Source organism: Crocodylus porosus, unplaced genomic scaffold, assembly GCF_001723895.1.
Source record: "Crocodylus porosus isolate Cpor-Errol unplaced genomic scaffold, CroPor_comp1, whole genome shotgun sequence".
Classification (NCBI taxonomy): domain Eukaryota; kingdom Metazoa; phylum Chordata; order Crocodylia; family Crocodylidae; genus Crocodylus; species Crocodylus porosus.
In genome coordinates this window covers 2,935,922-2,953,267 of record NW_017728921.1, presented here as the reverse complement: position 1 = coordinate 2,953,267, position 17,346 = coordinate 2,935,922, and the positions used below count along the sequence as shown (strand labels likewise).

General features: G+C 37.8%; 1 protein-coding gene across 1 annotated transcript in view; it reads right to left on the bottom strand.

Annotated features, from left to right (window-relative positions):
* The window catches only part of KNTC1 (kinetochore associated 1), a 43,756-nt gene that overhangs the window by 5,496 nt on the left and 20,914 nt on the right, over positions 1-17,346 (bottom strand). The window contains exons 34-56 of the mRNA XM_019538770.1: positions 16,448-16,620; positions 16,143-16,240; positions 15,835-15,976; positions 15,059-15,115; positions 14,226-14,389; positions 13,695-13,799; positions 12,822-12,950; positions 12,020-12,136; positions 11,614-11,723; positions 11,243-11,453; positions 10,119-10,208; positions 9,593-9,764; positions 9,119-9,177; positions 8,786-9,002; positions 7,917-7,990; positions 6,761-6,971; positions 6,545-6,654; positions 5,834-5,883; positions 3,749-3,827; positions 3,315-3,433; positions 2,448-2,583; positions 1,414-1,509; positions 551-607 (exon numbers count right to left, since the gene is read on the bottom strand). Of these exons, the coding sequence (XP_019394315.1) occupies positions 551-607; positions 1,414-1,509; positions 2,448-2,583; positions 3,315-3,433; positions 3,749-3,827; positions 5,834-5,883; positions 6,545-6,654; positions 6,761-6,971; positions 7,917-7,990; positions 8,786-9,002; positions 9,119-9,177; positions 9,593-9,764; positions 10,119-10,208; positions 11,243-11,453; positions 11,614-11,723; positions 12,020-12,136; positions 12,822-12,950; positions 13,695-13,799; positions 14,226-14,389; positions 15,059-15,115; positions 15,835-15,976; positions 16,143-16,240; positions 16,448-16,620 (2,776 nt within the window). The remainder of the gene's footprint in view (positions 1-550; positions 608-1,413; positions 1,510-2,447; positions 2,584-3,314; positions 3,434-3,748; positions 3,828-5,833; positions 5,884-6,544; positions 6,655-6,760; positions 6,972-7,916; positions 7,991-8,785; positions 9,003-9,118; positions 9,178-9,592; positions 9,765-10,118; positions 10,209-11,242; positions 11,454-11,613; positions 11,724-12,019; positions 12,137-12,821; positions 12,951-13,694; positions 13,800-14,225; positions 14,390-15,058; positions 15,116-15,834; positions 15,977-16,142; positions 16,241-16,447; positions 16,621-17,346) is intronic.

Below are 17,346 nucleotides of genomic sequence, written 5' to 3'. Positions count from 1 at the left end.
TTCAGAACTAGAGCTATAGGATTTTAGACACTGTATTTCTTGTAGCCACAGTGGGCTGGTAGACGCTATACATTTTATTTTAAAATGTTGTATGTAGCCAGAGACCACAGCACTAAAAAGTTAGGTTTGTAAATCCTAATGATCTAGCCTATTAGTCCTCTTGGCAGTGCAGGATTGTTCCCTATAAATATACTCCTTCACTTTTGCTCTGAGGTGTTGCCATGTTTCAACTTAAACACAATTGTTTACCACCAAATTAGTAAACACTTTTTTCAGAATTTTTAAAACAAGCAATAACACAGTTTTAAAACTACAGAGTATATGGTTTCAATGATTTAAAAAAATACTTTCCATTGCAATTAACTGATTTAAAAACTACTTTCCACACAGTCCTGTTAAAACACACATGATACTAAATTTGAAGGCATTCTTATGCATAGTATTTTCCACCTGCAGATGATAAAGCAGCTTATAAAAGGGAGGTAATCACCACTAGGTCCCTTCTAAATGAAGTTGGGGCTGAGAATGTATTCATAAAAGATTCACAGACCTGCCATAATGAATGAATCCCAGTAATTGCTATCAAAATTTTCCTTAGATAGCGAATCTGAAAACAAAACATTCTGTTACAAAGTGTTTTAGCATTTTTAGAATTGCACAAGAAACTACAGGATTAAAATATCTGCATGCTCTTGGAGCAAAGTCAAGAATTTGCAGTAAGGAGGTGTGACTGCAGCAGGGACAGGCTACCCAAGCTAGCTCAGGTAACACCACCATCACCAGTGGCAGGGGGCACTTCATCTGCCTCAGTCCTCAGGGTCCCTCATGGACTTGATCATGTTCTGTTGAAGCCCTAGTGGTTGTATCCTCTTGGCTACTGGTAACCAAAGTAGCTCAGAATGTTTAAAATGCTGCAGTACAACGTGGACATAGTCCTACTTGCTAAATTTTAAAGGAACTAACACTTTGTATTGCAAAACTAAGAGTGTTACTATAAATATATCCAGACAACTCAAGTACTTTTTTTTTTTTTTTTACTAGGAATAACGTATCTATATCGGGGGGTGCAAAAATCCCACACTGAGGTCTTTTTGCTCATTTTATTATAGGACTTAGGCTGTAGCAATTAACTCTGAAGTGCTTAGACAAATTAATGAACTAGAACAATTAATATAATACTCTTAAATACAAAAATCCTTGAAGCTTTATAAATTGTGAGTGCCCACAAGCTACAAATACTCTTGTGATAGTGTTAAGCCACAGCTAGGGCAACAGCCCAGAGTAATCTCTGATTTTCAGGAATCAGAGGCTGTTCTGGTAATACAACAAAAACAGATTTTTCTCATTCCACTCTCCTGTTTTCATCTTACTACAGAACAGTGCAATTAAGGCATTACATAAAAGGTTTCTTACCATCTTGAAACCAAGCAGTTTCTGCAGGAAGCAACTCCAAAGTTGGGGATCATACACTTTGTATTCCAAGCTAAGTTCAGTCACCAGTCTCACAGCCTTAAAAAGATAAAGATGTTGAATTTATCGAATGTTTATTATCTAGTTTTATTATCTACAAGATTTTTAATGGCTTTGCAGGAGACAACGGTCTATGTAAAACCATGACTGTCACATGTACCCAGAGCCACTTTAGATGGAAGGATTTAAGCAGGGAAAACTCGCTGTATATGGTGTCTCTGCCAACTTTATGACAAGCAGACCCCAATTGTCTTATCTCCACATTTTGAATGGTGTGCTATTATACTGATAAGGAACAGACCAGTTTCCATTTACTAGTCAAAAGCAGATGTTGAAGCTCTCTTGATAGGACACTGTAATTTCTGGTCATGCATTAATTTTCCCTCAGAAAACTTGCCTCCGTGCTATGTCCTTGGTTATTAACTAACTCAACTGTTTGTTTATGTTCAATGATACTAAACAAATTTCAAAATGCAGTTTCACAGGCTACAGCTAAGGTTGCACCGCTGACATAAGAGTCCAGTAAGTGACAGGTGCCCGAAGATGTGCATCCGTTATTATTTGATTAATTTTAGACATTTGTGCCCAGGAGCCCTAGTCATGGACTGGGAGCTGTACCCAGTTCCCCGGCACCAAAAGGCATATGTTGAAATATAAAACAAGGGGCAACAGTTGGGGAGTACAAGGCAATGGTCATTACAAGAGGCAGTTGTTGTCTCAACACAACAGCAGCCCAAACCTTTGCCAAGGTGTATTTTTTTAAGCATGGTGGCAAAACATAGATCCCTTAAAATGATTCTTGCCATCCACTGATATTTACACTGCAAAAACAGGTTTTACACTGTAAATTATGTATCTTTAGGGCCAATTTAAAAATCTAAAAGATAAAATCAGCACAGTATGCAGTCTGTTAACATGTGCATACACATCCACAAAACAAACAATTCAACAGATTTTCTGGTACTTCCTAATCATACCGTGGGTTCATGGCTGTGATTCTTCCAAAGTCCTTTAATCATTCCTTCTTTAGGACTTTTATGGAAAGATTCATAGGTGTAGGGAATGTTCAAGATTTCAAACTCTGCCAAGTAAATGAAGCATTTTAGAAAATACCTGCAAAATAAGAAGAAGTGTGATGTTTATAGTAATATATTAAAACCCATGAAGTTTTCAAAGGTTATAATCAATTTTAGGATGAATTTTAATGTGCTGTTGTTTAAAAAGTAAGGTGATAGTACAAATGTCAGCCTTGTGAAAGAAAGACTACGGGACCTAGCAATTTTCCAGTACATCTAGTGATTGAATTCTTACTGCAACTCTTATGCTGACATTTCATGTATACAGATATGTTTACAGAAAATATATGTAGGGAGATGCAAAGTATAATGCAGTGCAGATATTACTTATATTGTCTCCAGATAAATATCCAGTCCAAATTTTCAGTAAATTTAGTGGAATTAGCTATAGAAGAGAGACTTTCAAAGAAATAAGTTATACAACATCTCTCTGGAGAGGCATATATCCTTCCAAAAGTACCTAATAATGGTATCTTTTACGCAAAGGAAGGTTTGTACTTAAAGAAGGATCCCCAAAAGGGCCATGAACAAAAATACTTCACATTCTACAGTAGTAAATACCAGTTTATACAAAGAAAGAAATAACAAATTTTTCACACCCCACATAGTCCTTAATCGATGTTAACATGGTGCAGTCCAATGTGGGATCGTAACCCAGAGCACCCAAGTGTGCTTTTACAATTATGAAAAAAGTAAGAAAACAAAACAAATTGTTCCTCAGAGCTTTATATAAAAGAGGCCACACTGCAGAAAAAAACCTCAGCTTACTTTACTTTCTCAATGGGTTTCTTGAAGAGTGATTCAACAGTATTAGTGTCTGCCAAGTAGATCAGACATTTAAGAGCTCTACTTCTGTGGGCAAATGTCAACTGATTAACTCCGATAGGCTGAAAGAGAAAAGATGGTTTGGGAAAAGTTATGATTATTTGCTGGACAGTAAGGAAGCCAGGTCATTCATAGCCTGAGTTATCATTCTAATATTCTTGGGTTCTACTTGGACATAGAGACTTTAATGGTGGTAGGATTTCAACCCAAAACAGAAGATCAGAAAGTGCAGAACTAGCATGTGCCTATACTCAAAGCAAGTTACAGAACCTTGAGTTGAATACAAATTTATTTAAAGAGTTTTATGAGAAGTAAAAAAAAAAAAAAAGCAAAAATATTAAGCAGCTATATAAAGCATGTTTACAAAAAAAACGTACAGATGTGGCAGATGTCGTAATGGCAAAAAGCAATCTCGAGCTGTAATCCATTGGGCGTGGCTGAAGGAGATGTATAACTCTGCAAAAAAAGCATTAAAAAAAAAAACTGGTTACTAGGCATGTGCAAAACAGGCCATATTTGATTAGGATTCAGATTCGGCCTGAACTGGGGGACAGTGATTCAATTCGTTGATTTGGATCACTGTCCTGATTCAGTTCAGCTGAATCAGGATCTGAAGATTTGATACTGATTCGGAGAATCAACAATTTGGACATAGACACAGCTTTAAATGTTTTTTCTACAGACCGTGAGGTACCAGGCGCAACTTGTGAATGCTGTGATGGTGGGGCAGATGGAGCGTCCCACAGGAGCGTGGGGGGGCCTCCCACATGCTTGGCAGTAGATCCAGAAGTGGACCGGAACTACTTCCGGTCCACTGCCAAGCGTGTAGGGGACCCTGCCAGGCCATCAGTGATCAGCTCAGTGATCAGTTGTGGGGGGATCCCTGGTGCCCCCCAGACCAAGGAGGCACCAGTCACCAAGCTGGGGGCCAGGGGAGGGTCCTCCACATGCTCTGCGGTGGACTGGAAGTGCTTCTGGTCCGCTGCCAAGCACGCTGGGGACTCCCCCACACTGCTGTGGGAAGCTCCATCTGCCCCACCATCTCAGCGTTCATGAGCTGCCTGGTACCTTGAGGTATGTAGAAAATACATTTAAAGCTGTGTCTATGTCTGAATCGTCAAATTTCTTCCAATCAATTTGGAGGGTTCCAATTCGATTCAGAGAGATTAAAGGGTCTCCCAATTAGATCCGGAGATTCGGCTGCCGAATTGGGATGAAACTCCGCTGAATCGAATCAACGACCGAAGCTTTGTAGAGCCCTATTAGATACACAGTGGGTGTATCTACATGTGCGCTTAACTGTGCAGTACACCAATTTCTTGCAGTGTAAAGTGTCAGAGTCTACACGGGCAATGCTATTAAGCCTCAGCAAACTAATATTCGCCACCATAAAATAGTACTTATGGGGGCAGAACTAAGTTACGGTGGTGAAAATAACTGTGTTCAAACACATGTGTAAATGCTGACCCAGCCATAACTTGTGCCAGATCAGCCCAGCCAGCCGGCAACCAGACCCCTGCCTGGTGCCTATGCCTAAAGAGCAGAGCTGTGTGGCTTCTCATACCCCAGCATAGTCTGATGCTTTGACCTAGAGCCCAGGGCTGATCCCCACCCGAAGCCTGCTGCCAGCCTAGGGCTGCTCCGCCCTGGCTCAAACTGCTGTGATTTTGGGTGCACGTGTAGATACTGTGCCCGGGAGCCATTAAGTCTGGTGTGAACTGCACCCGAGTTTATCACATTGGATTAATTGCTGGTTTAGATGCACCCACTATTGCCTAGATTTTGTATCCAAATACAGTATACCCAGTTTAGGTCACATGCTGAAATATTCCTTTATTAATATGAGCTAGGCATAAAATAAACCTAAAATATGTGCAGTGACAAAACCATGGGCCTGATCTTGCAAGACCTTCCTTCCATGTGAACTCTCATGTGGTACCCTAAGAAAGGTACTGTACAAGAGATAAAGTATTTAAAGATTCTAACTCTGCCCACAGGAAATACAGATAGAACAAGTATATAAAGAGAAATTTTCCCTGATGCCTTTTAACTTTTAGATTGAAGATGTGACACTCTTGGTTTCTATAATTGTTTTTCAGCATGCTTCAGAACTGCTGCCCTTGCAACAAAGTAGGGCACATCAAAGTCCCATAGGCTCAGCCACATACAACATACAGCCATATTTCTGCACATTCATATCAATTAATCTACTACATTGCCTCAAGTGTTTGGCAGGTTATCTGAATCGCTTTCAAAACATTCGCATGGTGGATCCACTACTACATTCCTTGCTTAAACCATGATCCCATTCCTGTCAACGGAATTTTGCCCCACTGCAGAATGTGGCACTGAGCCCCAGGTACCTGTGATACTGTATTTGTTTTCCGGGGAGCCGGATGTATTCAAAACAAATGGGCAGTTTGGGAAAATGGGCTATGCAAGGTGACATCAAACATATGTACCTCCTGAGATCTTCATTCGCCTGTACATCCTCGAAGAGTTCCCGGGTTCTCTTTAAAAAAAAAAAAAAGCAGTGAATGAAAACCATCATAGAAGTATTTGAACCATGAGGTTCAAGAGCTTGATTGAGCCCTTGCTCAAACCTTACCTAAAGGGCTACACAGTTGGGTCACCTCAGGAGAAAGCCCTAAAGAAGAATTCTGATTTTGTCATAATCCCAGTTCTGTTCTCTCTTGTACCACCCCTTGATCAAGGTCAAATTACTCCTCACCCTGCTGGCTTGTGTTTTGAAGCTAAGGTTCTACTCATTTGTTTAGGTTCAGAAGATGTTAGGTACTGGGTAATCAAGCAGAACTCACTCTTAGTTGCAATGGGAGCTGAAAACAGCCACCTGTCCCCAGGATCAAGGGTGTGTAAAGCTATTTTCATCATTCCCTACTCTAGTTTAGTTCCAAGTTAAGGAAAACTCAGCCAAACCCAGGGGACAAGAATTCTTATCTCTATGAAGGCAGAAAGGAAAACAATTCAAGTTTTCTTACCAAATACAGTACCTTGGAAAGGCCTGCCCTACCACCCTCCCTGCAAACTAAAGTTATTAGAAAAAAACCCAATTACTACTTTGCTTGTAAGCAGCTGAGAAAAAAAATTAGTTTCAGGTGTAAATTGCCATGTTTTTGTAAAATATAACTCTCTCTTGAAAAATCCATACTTACATCAGTTGGCAGCATATTTGGACACAGCCATTTTTCAAGCAGTATATCCCAAATTTTGTTCATATCTATGTTGTTAATTTCAGCTACTTCCTTAGCAGCTACATGAATATCTAAACATAGACAATACAAATATATTTAAAGATTCCTCAGTAAGGAATTTGTTCATAAAACTACATTCCATTTTGACCCTCAGAGCTCTAGGTAAAGCATACTAACCTGGATAATCTTTGCCAGTTGGATTTTGAATTCTTTCATCTATGCTGCTATGCTCATACAATAAAACAATAAGGTTTGCTGGCTTCCCAACAAGCTTCAAATGTTCTGTAGTGTTCAGCTTGTGGGTTATTAGCACATTTTCTGTAGCTGACCTCTGGTATTGCATGCGTAACTTCTTCAGCAGCACTTCAGCTTTTTGATGTGACTGATCCTTTAGCAAGATTTTAAACAAACAGAGATGAATTCCTTTTCATTCAGAGACTTTATAAAATACTTGTCAGCTTTTAACAACCACATAGTTAGTTTGATCTTGCAGATGAATATTTGTCTAGTGTATATGGCCTATTGTTCTGTGGTGTTTATACACCTGTTCTGATAGACCTTTTTGTGCCAAGCAGAAAGATTGTAGCTCTTATACATTAGTAGGAACAATGAGCATTGATAAGAATTGTGGAAGAGTCAGGAAATAGTTTAATTAGACACTAGCAAATAAAGTTACGAAATCTGATGGGTAATACTGAAAAAACTGGGGGTTAACTATATGCCTAGTAAGTATGAGTCTTCAACTACAGAATGGTACTAACAGAGATGTCACCAAACACGCCCCCCCCACACCCACCCTGCAAACTTAGCCTGGGATCTAAGAGTCAAGCTAAATTTTTTTCTGGGTAGCACATCACCACCTAAAGACTGCATTGGTACCAAGTTAATAATTCAGTTAAATTTATAAACAGGAATAGAATACAACTCATTTCTCCCAGAGCAAAGTGTGAGATTACACTTACAGCTAAAAAGAGAAGAGATATTTTATAATAAACTTCCACCCTCCCCTTGCCCCATAGAGGGAAAAGAAATCAACCAAGAAATATTTATACATGCAGGTCTATTTTTTGTTGGGAACATAACAGATTAAAGAGATGACAGGAGCCTTCTGTAGGTGCTGTTTCTGTAGTCACTTCCTTTAATCAGAGGTTTGTTTTATACAAGTGGGTATTGTTCCTTTGATTGAAGGAAGGGTTTGTTTTTTTTTAATTAGTGGAAAATGCCTTTCATAATTTGCTATGAGGCAAACTGTCCGTTACAATTTAAGTTACAAAAGACAAACGTGCACAGTTTCTCTATTCAGACATTGGTCTTGTAGATCTTGTGCCATTACCTTGGCTGTAGTATTATTTATCCATTTCTCAGCTAAAGACAGACAAACTTTCAATGCTTGAATCTGGTCAGGCCCTGAGAAAAAGTAAGGAAGAGAATTACAGATACACATTTTTATCAATCTTTCCTAAAGTACATACAGTGTTCTCACTTGGGTTTCAAAGGCATTTAATTATGATCCAGAAAATTATAATAGTTTTCCTAATCAAGTTTCAAAGTATTTTTCCTTAGCATGGTAACTTAAACAAACAAATATGGATGAGAGACACACTGGTTCAATGCTGTATGTCTGGTAGAATATTTCTATTCAAGTTCTGATCTGAAATTACTGTTAATTAGTACCAGATTTTAGTTTTTAAATCTCACACTTGCTAGTTAAGCCCCAAAACTATTATAAACCAACTCAAATTGATGAGTAGAAATATTTTCAAGGGCATTTCTTCACTTTGATTTCCCTTGCTGATTTCCACTCCCTCACCAGCATTTATAATACATTCAACTCTATGAAGATTCACATTTATTTCTGTTCTTTGTCCTTCTTTCTCCTACCCCTTTTCTTTATCTAGTCTTGTTTAAACTGTGAACTCCAGAGGGTTTAAATGATGTATAAAAAAAGTATAACTGAAGCACCCTGCAAAGTGATGGCATGACAACATAAAAAGCGTTTAACAGAAACGTACAGCTCATTGCTTTTACTTGCATTCAGCAGCTACTTTCCTCCTAACTTTACTGTAATGCCTCAAACTAAGTTTGAGACAAAAAGCTAAGACAGCCTACATATAAGCTTCTACATATTTTTCTCCACATACTACACAGATATTGTCGGTCTTTTTCTCTTCTTCCTCTTTAAGAAAACAATGATCTTCATACCTGTTGGAAGTTCTTGGGCTATCTTGTGAGCAATAGCTACAGCCCATTCTGGATTAATTATGGATAACAAGTAGGAATGAATGGTCTGCACAGTTTTAGTAGTTTCCTTGTTAATCACTGAAGAACATCCACATTGTCTCATTTCAAATACTTTTGGCTTCAGTTTTTTCTCAAAGACATGCCTGGCTGCAGACATGTATAATGTATCCAGAGAAACCTAAGAGATAAAGAGTAAGTTATAACTTAAAAAGAAAGACACACACAGACAGAGACATGCTCCCCTCCAGAAACGAAGTATTTTGCAAATAAAATTTCCTAATGATTGAGCCTTACCTTCATCAATTTGGAAATCAAAAGAAGTGTTGGGAAGGACTCCTCACTTAACTCTGCAGCTGCAAGAAAAACAGACAATATTTTAGTGCAAGTCACGGCATAAGTGCAGTTTTCTCTTGTTGAGTGAGGGACTTTTTACTGTTAGACATGGGACTCTAGTGGTGACAGAAAAAAAAAAAAAGATCTACTTATCAATGTATTGGTCTGAGACTTGGGGTATCTGGGATAATTCCCTGCCCTGATAGACTTCCCTTAAGCAAGTCCTTTGGAGGCAGAACCTCAGATGGTGTAAACTATTCTCAGCTCCTAGGAAGTTAAAGAACCCTGTTCATGCATCTTTGTCTCAAGTCCCTATTATATAAAATAGAGGCTTTGGGAGAATAAACGTATTAAAGACTACATTACTGTTGAACTGAGAGTTATGGAAGAGTTAAGGAAAAGCTATGTAGCTAGCTAACTACATAGAGTACATACATATAATACTCCAGAAACACTGTGTGGTTCTAAAGAATATCAGATGGAAAGGCAGCCTGGTTTGAGCAGCTGGAGATAGGGCAATCGCGTTCTCTAAAACGTATTGGTGTTCTAGGTCCACTGGAGGGGAGATTCTTTTATAAGATTCCAGGTGTTTCAAAAGGCTTAAAGCCTAGAACAGGAAGAAAAAAAAACACACCACATGTATTACATAGCTAATATATTCGTCAAGTAAAATAACAGCCCCCAATAACTACCTAGAAGTGGTAGGTATATATATTATTTTGCATGATTACAAAATAGCTTTCAGATATTTTCCTCTCTTGAGAAAAAGCTACAGTTCCCTATTTGACTGAATCTGTTTCACTCTTATATACAAATTTCCAAAATGACAGAGATAAAAGTTATAATAATTGAGCAATGTAAGAATTTAGTGGGATGAGTTCAATTATATAAAAAAGCAATAGTTGAGAGAAGCTGTAAATAAAGTGACAATAGATTTCTTTTAAATGATCTATTGTTGTACCTGATTCACTTGGATACTTATACTTTTTTCATCAGCACTTTGTATCACTCTTAGGACATTTTCAATAGTTTCATAGTCATATGGATCAAGCTGTTCCAAAACACAAAACAAGAGATAAATGACTTATGTACTTTGTAATTTGACTTTAAAAACAGTAATTCAGTATAAATTTTACTAATTTAATTCCAACTATGTAGCTATAATGTTGAAGCTCTAATGTATACTTCAAAAGCATCCTTCTCTTTACTGTTGGCATTTACTTCCCTTCTAAAAAAAATTTACTAGGGGTGAACTGATACAGATTTTTGGGGCTGGTAGTGATAGCCAATTTTTAAGAAGGCATACTGGCCAATATGGATCCAAATTTCTGATACCTGCCTGGGAGCCTGAAGAGCTGCATGCAGCTAGTAAATCTGGCATAGTGGAAGGGGAGGGAGGGAAGGGAAGGGAAGGGGCATGGCAGGGCACAGATCAAAGCCCTGTGGTGAGGGAGGAGTGGAGCTGGGGCAAGCACTGGCAGGACAGGGCGGGGAGGGTGCAGGACTGAGCCACAGCTTGTTCAGGGAGGGGGCGGCTCCTGCCACCACTACTGCTCCCATGGCTCCTTGGAGAGTCTGCTCCACAGTCCAGCAGAGACTCCCTATGCCTGACAAAGGGTGACTGCGCCCAAAAGCTTGCTAAGAACTTTTTTCCAACTACTCAGTTGGTTTAATAAAAGATAAATCACATCTACCCAAAGAACCTTGCCTGCCTATTTTTTAAATTGGTCCTTTTAAGAAGTTAAACTTTAGTGAATCCCTAGAATTCACTGTTTCTTTGCTACAAACAGTGTACCCTATAATAAGGAAACAGAAAAGATGTGACAAACCTATTAAAAAAATACTAGAAAAGCCAAGAAAACTAAATAAAACAAAAACTAACAAGCTACAGTAGTAACAGCAAAAGAGCTACTCTAACCACAGTTCTTTATTTCTAAGATTTATAGTCTATAGCAAAGGTTGTCAGGAAGTTTGGTTTCAGGTTTCCTTTTTAGAAGTTTTATACATGACTGGCACACAACTCAGAATGGGAGGTTAGTAAAGAAAACAGTGTTTGATGTTAGGTGCATGTTGTGACTATTTTACCTTGTTCAATATTCCACCAAGGCTAATAACCAGGTCCTGTGTGCTCTTCAGCAAAGGAATTATTCCTAGGGCTTTGGCCAATAATATCGAAGGGGGTAGCTTCTCAGTATTCCCTGCCGAGTCACCTTCCACATGATTTATATTTGCACTCTGGAGGACGAGTGTTTCAATGCAAAGCTGCAGTGCTGTATCACTGTCCAACATGTAAGTGCTAAAAAGACAAAACATTACTTAAACTGCCAGGGACTTTTGTTAATGACAGTTTATTTACTGCATCAGAAAACAGATCTTTAAACTAAAACAGACTCAGACAAACACAATTATTATCGTGGTAGCAATAAAATACTGGGTTAACTTGCTTCAGTTTTTACCTGCAATATTTCAGCAGAAGGTTTGTATCTACAGTTGGATTCTGTACTAGAATTCTTAGGAGTTCTCTCTTCCTTATTGATGGCTCTCTAAATACAAACTGGAAAGAAATCTGCAGATAAACAGAAAAAAAATCCCAAAACAAGTTTAGGGATAGGTGGGTTAGTAATGGCTTTTCATGTATACATTATTTCCCAATAAAATACAATGCTTGCTGCAAATTTACATTTAGTGTATCACCAGAATGAAACATTTGTTCATGAAAAATAGCAAAATAAAAAACCCCACTAACTGCCAAGAAATTGAGATTGAGATTAAGGAAATTAAAAAGGTCATCTCTCAGACTGAGCTGCCATTTTAAATAAACAATTTTAATATATAAACATGTTAAAAAGAAAGAACACTCACACCAAATTTACCAAGCTGGATACCCCACTCTGCATCAATAATTAATTCCTGGAATTTCTCTCTCTCTTCTGCTTCACCATAGTGACTGGCAAGTTGTGCTCCAACCCGAGCTACTGCCTTTAAAAAAAAAAAAAAGAAAAAGTGTAAAAGAAAACTATAGTTAAAAATGGGATCTTGTATTATCTAGGTCACTGCATGACCATTTGCAAGCTATGAACTCTTGTGTTTCAAACTCTGAAGCTATAAAATGATAATGCCTCCCTTTTCCTCGTAGGGGATATTTTTCAGATCACCACTGTCCCCAAATTAGGTAATAGCCATAAATTAAGTGCTTTAAGAAGAAACTTTATTTATCAATTTAGAGTAGCCATCTTAAAAATAATTCTACCATGCCTTAAACAAATTAAGTGATGCAGAAATTAGGATTTATAAAACAATATTATCTGTCTTCAAAGCAGAGTTCAAAGAGTCTGATGCGTCTCAAGAGAACTTAGATTATTTATGTTAAAAAAAAACTGTCACAGTTTCATCCCGTCTCCACTGCTTCATTATTTTTTAATTCTCCCCACCTCCACACACACTTCTTTCCTGCAGGCTCATTTCATTCTTTAAATTGCTAGAGCGAGAATTTTGAAGAAGAAAATATTACAGGTGCAAGTTTACTTCATATCTTACCAGAATAGTTTTAAAAAGTGTAGGAAGGACAAATCTAATGCACCACTACAGTAGACAGTTAATATCTGGAAGTAGCACTTTAGTAGCATATCTAAGTTAAGATAAGAACAGTGCCTCTGAAGGTTACCAGAATTTTATTGTAATTTTGCCACGTGTTGTTTATGACATCCCAGAGCTTTTTAAACATGTCTTCCTTGGGCAAGATTGTACAGTACCCCAATGCCAGATTGAGATCTATCAGACGACAGTTGAAAACCTATGGAAATGAATAGGCGTATTTTAATAATTAATAAGCATACTTTAGAAACTTCCAGTTATGCATTACACATTGATACTTTCATTATTTAATGTGTTAAGCGTCCAGTTATACGAAAGTCTATTGAGCATTTTAATTAAGTTAGAAAATAAGAAAGAAAAACAGTTTAGCAGTATATTTCAAAACACAAAGTAACAATGTAAAGGAAAAAGTCAATCTAATAGTGTAGACAGTTCATCTTTCAGGAGAATATTGGCATAGTTCAGGATCCACAGACAGCCTTTAAAATTCTGTTTAACTCATGGAGGTAAAAAGATTTCAGGATCTGAGTAGATGGTGATGGAAAATGCCCACAGTTCATAAAAGGCTCTTATTTTAATCCAATAGGGCCTGAAAGAAATCAGGACCATATACTCTGTAAATAGACATTTGCCTTTATTTAGGAGTTGGGGTTAGCAATGTTTTGCAACAAGAAGATTCTTTAACAGGGCTTGGTTTCTGTGTGTAGGCTGCTTCCAACCCAACCTCCACCACTACCACAGCTGCAGCCACTGCTTCCGTCAACAGTGCTGTCCTTGCTGCTTTTCCCTGCCACACGGCTGAAGCCCTCTGTTGTAGAAATGCCGCCCCGGCCCACACCTCCACCCCACAACTCCCCAAGCTGGATAAAATGGGTCTGCAGGAAACTAAAAGTGGGAAATAGCAAGGGCCTTGCAAAAGGCTTTTTGTATAGGGTATGCTCACCTTGTATAGCAAGGCCAGGCCAGCAGTCATAATCACTGAAGTGGATTTCTGTTTCATGGCAATAAGAAAGCTTTTGGCATCAGTCATCATTTTCCCATCATGTAACTAATCCCAAAAACAGAGTCAGGCAGTTAATAAAAGAAGAAAAAAAAAAAAATCAAATTTCACAAGAATTCTAATTTTCTTGTTACTCTGACCATCTTAGAGAGGGAGTGGAAAACACTAGAAGGGTATGTCTTTTTTATCAACATTAATTAAATCCTTGCTCTTCTTACAGATAAGTTGTACCAGTTTATGATGGTGATATTGGACTGTGAAACAGCCCTCTGCTACGAAGCAGAAGGGTGACCACTCCTTCCCTTCATACAAGCCACTGAACCACTCTGATGGTGCTAAGTCCTAGTGAGAGGATGTGTGTCACAACACCTATCTGCTCAGCCATCTGTTCAGGAAACTAGCCTAAAAGTGGAAAGGTTGGGCAGATTTCCACAGTTTATATTCAGCAAAACCCAGTCTAGGTTTTCTCCATACCTTCTCACTCAGGGACATGTTCATGTTGTTTGTTACACAGTGCTGCAGGCAGGATCCAAATGAAGAGACTATTAGCTGCAAAGCTAACTCGTATTGACTGCATTCTGTAAGGTTCTGAAGCAAGGCACAGATGGGTGTTCGAGCTGGCAAGAGAAGGTTCTGTCCTGTGAAGTTTCATCAGAAGAATGGTTAGCATATATCTGAAACATGCATGTTGGTTAAACCTAAATAGACGCTTGGAATTTATACTGAAAGTGTCTTCCCTCCTTCTCCATTAAGGTGATGTTATGTGATCAGCTTTTGCATTCTTAATTAGTCTTGTTTTTCATAGATTTACACCTTACTACAAAAAAATTGTAGTTAGTTCAGCTACCAGTGGCTCACCCTGACAGGGATCAGCAGAGTCAAGAGTCATTCTGGACAGGCTCTTCACCCTTCTACAGAAGAACCTAGGGCGGCATTACTAGTTGTACCTTTATAAAAACAGCCTTCATGCACAGATCTCAAAGCACTATAGTAAGGTATCATTATCCCCACTTTACAGATCAGGAAACTAAGACACAAAAAAGTAAAGGTGTTATGCCCAACGTCACACAGGTGAACAGAGCCAGAAACTGAATACAGACTGGCCAGGATACTTGGCTCCTGACTTCCAGCCCTATGTCCCAATTCAGTGCTGCCTCTCATAGTAAGTTTTAGACAATATGTGGAAAGTCTTAGCTAGTGATTTAGGATTAATGGAGATATGTTCTTGCTTTTTCAGGTTTAAAATTAAACATTTAGCATGTGTTAGTTTATTTTAGTCTTGCAGTGGTACTTTGCCATTACATTACCTTTAACAAATGGACAGTTTGCCAAGCAGGTACAGTCCAGAGGATATATCTTGTTCTCTGCAAGGAAAACAATTTTGTCAGAAGTGCACTAACATCTCAGCAAAGTTAGAAACCTTGCAAATATCTTAAAGGATTATACCTGAAACCATTTTAGAAATATAGCTACATACTAACTGTGTTATATGTTCTCAAAAATTTACAACTCACAATTTAAATCCTGAGAGCTAGGATCTTTTCTGTAATTTTTTGTCCATTTACCTTGTTGTCATTAAAAAACAAAACAAAACCAAAACCTTAAATTTTCCTAAAGAAAGGAAGGAAAAATAAAAAGCCCCAAAACAATCTCTTTCAGACAGGAAATTTAATTTTAGCTTATTAATTAATTAGTGTCTCACTTAAAAGGAGATCTGATTCTATCAAGAATGCCTGAAGATAACACAAAAAATATAATATCACCGAAAGTGAAACGTGTGGAACATGAATGTTTATAAATGTATTGTTGGAGACAGGAAACAATTAAAATTCAGTGATTCTGAACCAAACTGAAAATGTGTTTCCAATTTTGCACCAAGTACAATGCCAAGTTCTAGCCAGAGTTCTTGATCTTATTAAGCAACAGCATGAGTTTGGTGAGGTGCATTTGGAGAAAGTGCCAATTAAAAAAAGAAAAAAAGTGGGTAATTTATTTATACTCACAGCAAAAAATCAAATTTATTATGAATAAGATCAGGATGAAACAGTGACTCATTGCATAATGAATAAAAAAAAATATTTACCTGCAAAAGGCATAAGGGAAGAAACAGTTTCATATGCAACTGGGAGCACCATCTGTGGTTCAAGAACTATCCCATCTTCACTAAAGAAATCATCGTAAATCCATTCTTCATAAGGATCTTTATCAGCTCCAAATGATGCTGTCTGAATAAAAATCATTATCAAGAATATGGAAACAAATACAATTAGATAAAACACATTTGCCAGGAGCGGCAAAGTATACTTATCAACAAGCTAAAAAAATTCAAAACATTACACTTTCAAATGTGACTTTCATTATCTGAATGTTCAGCTTTGAAAAAGATATTACCTTTGCTATAAATCCATAGTTTTCTATTTGGCACTGTCCATAAATGTCCTTAGCAATCAAGGTATATTGGCATAACTCCAGAGAATCTAGTAACAGATCTGTGAGAATTTAAAAAGCCATTATCATATTTCAATAAAATGTATACATTCTACATTGTAAAGAAAACTACCATTTTGTAAGCATCCTCTTTTTTTAAGAGGCATGCACAGAGATTCAGTTTGATTTCGTGTTTAATAGCAAAAACTGACTGTCTGGAAATCTGGGTGTCAACATGAACACAAATTAGAAACAAGGATATTGATTACCTGGACTGCATATTGTAGCTGCTTGGCAAGCCAGCTCATCTATCACTGCAGGAAGGTTCAACTCTTTAGGAGTAATCATTGGAACGTCAGCTCCCAACATATGGCAAAGCTTTTGACAAGCTAAAAACAGTGTCTTTCCTGTTTCTTCATTACAGTGATGTTCATATAAGTCTCTTTATGGAGAAGGGACGGGAAAATAAATGGTTAGAATGTTTATTTAAGATCATATTTATAACTTGGGTTGCTTTTGAGATGCTTAGTTATCCAAACAACAAAAAATCTAAGTAGGGACTCCAAGGGGATGGAAAACTATTTTAGTTAGCTCATTAGTAAGTCATGCAGCCAGACCCAAGAGCTGAATAAAAGAATACAATTAAAAGATAGGCAGAGTTTCCCTTGTACATGATTATTGAATAGTGTAAAATAAGTAATTGGTTATAAAAATGTAGGATATTATTTAGGATAATATAGAATACGAACAGATGTTGCATTTGTTCCAGGATAAACTGTTTTATTCCGGAACAAGAGTGTTATCATTCAGACATCCATGTCTGTTGTCCCAGGGTTAATCCTAAAAAGGCTCACGGGATAAGTACTATTAAGAGTTTATCCCAGGATATCGCAAGGTGCATTTGAATAGTTAACCTGGATTCCATCATTAGAATGGTGATGTGCGTATACTCCAATCCTGGAACATTTCTGTTTTGGGATAAACACAGGAACAACCTGTTCAGGGACAAGTGCAATTTTTGTTCCTAGCCTTACTTTAGTTACGTTTTCATTCTGCACCTCCTTTAAAGGAAGAAAACTGAAATGTAGGTAAAGGCAGAACCCTATCTAATCAGGCAAAGTGTGCAAGGGGGAAGGATGAAATATCAGAAACATGATAGTTTAGATCC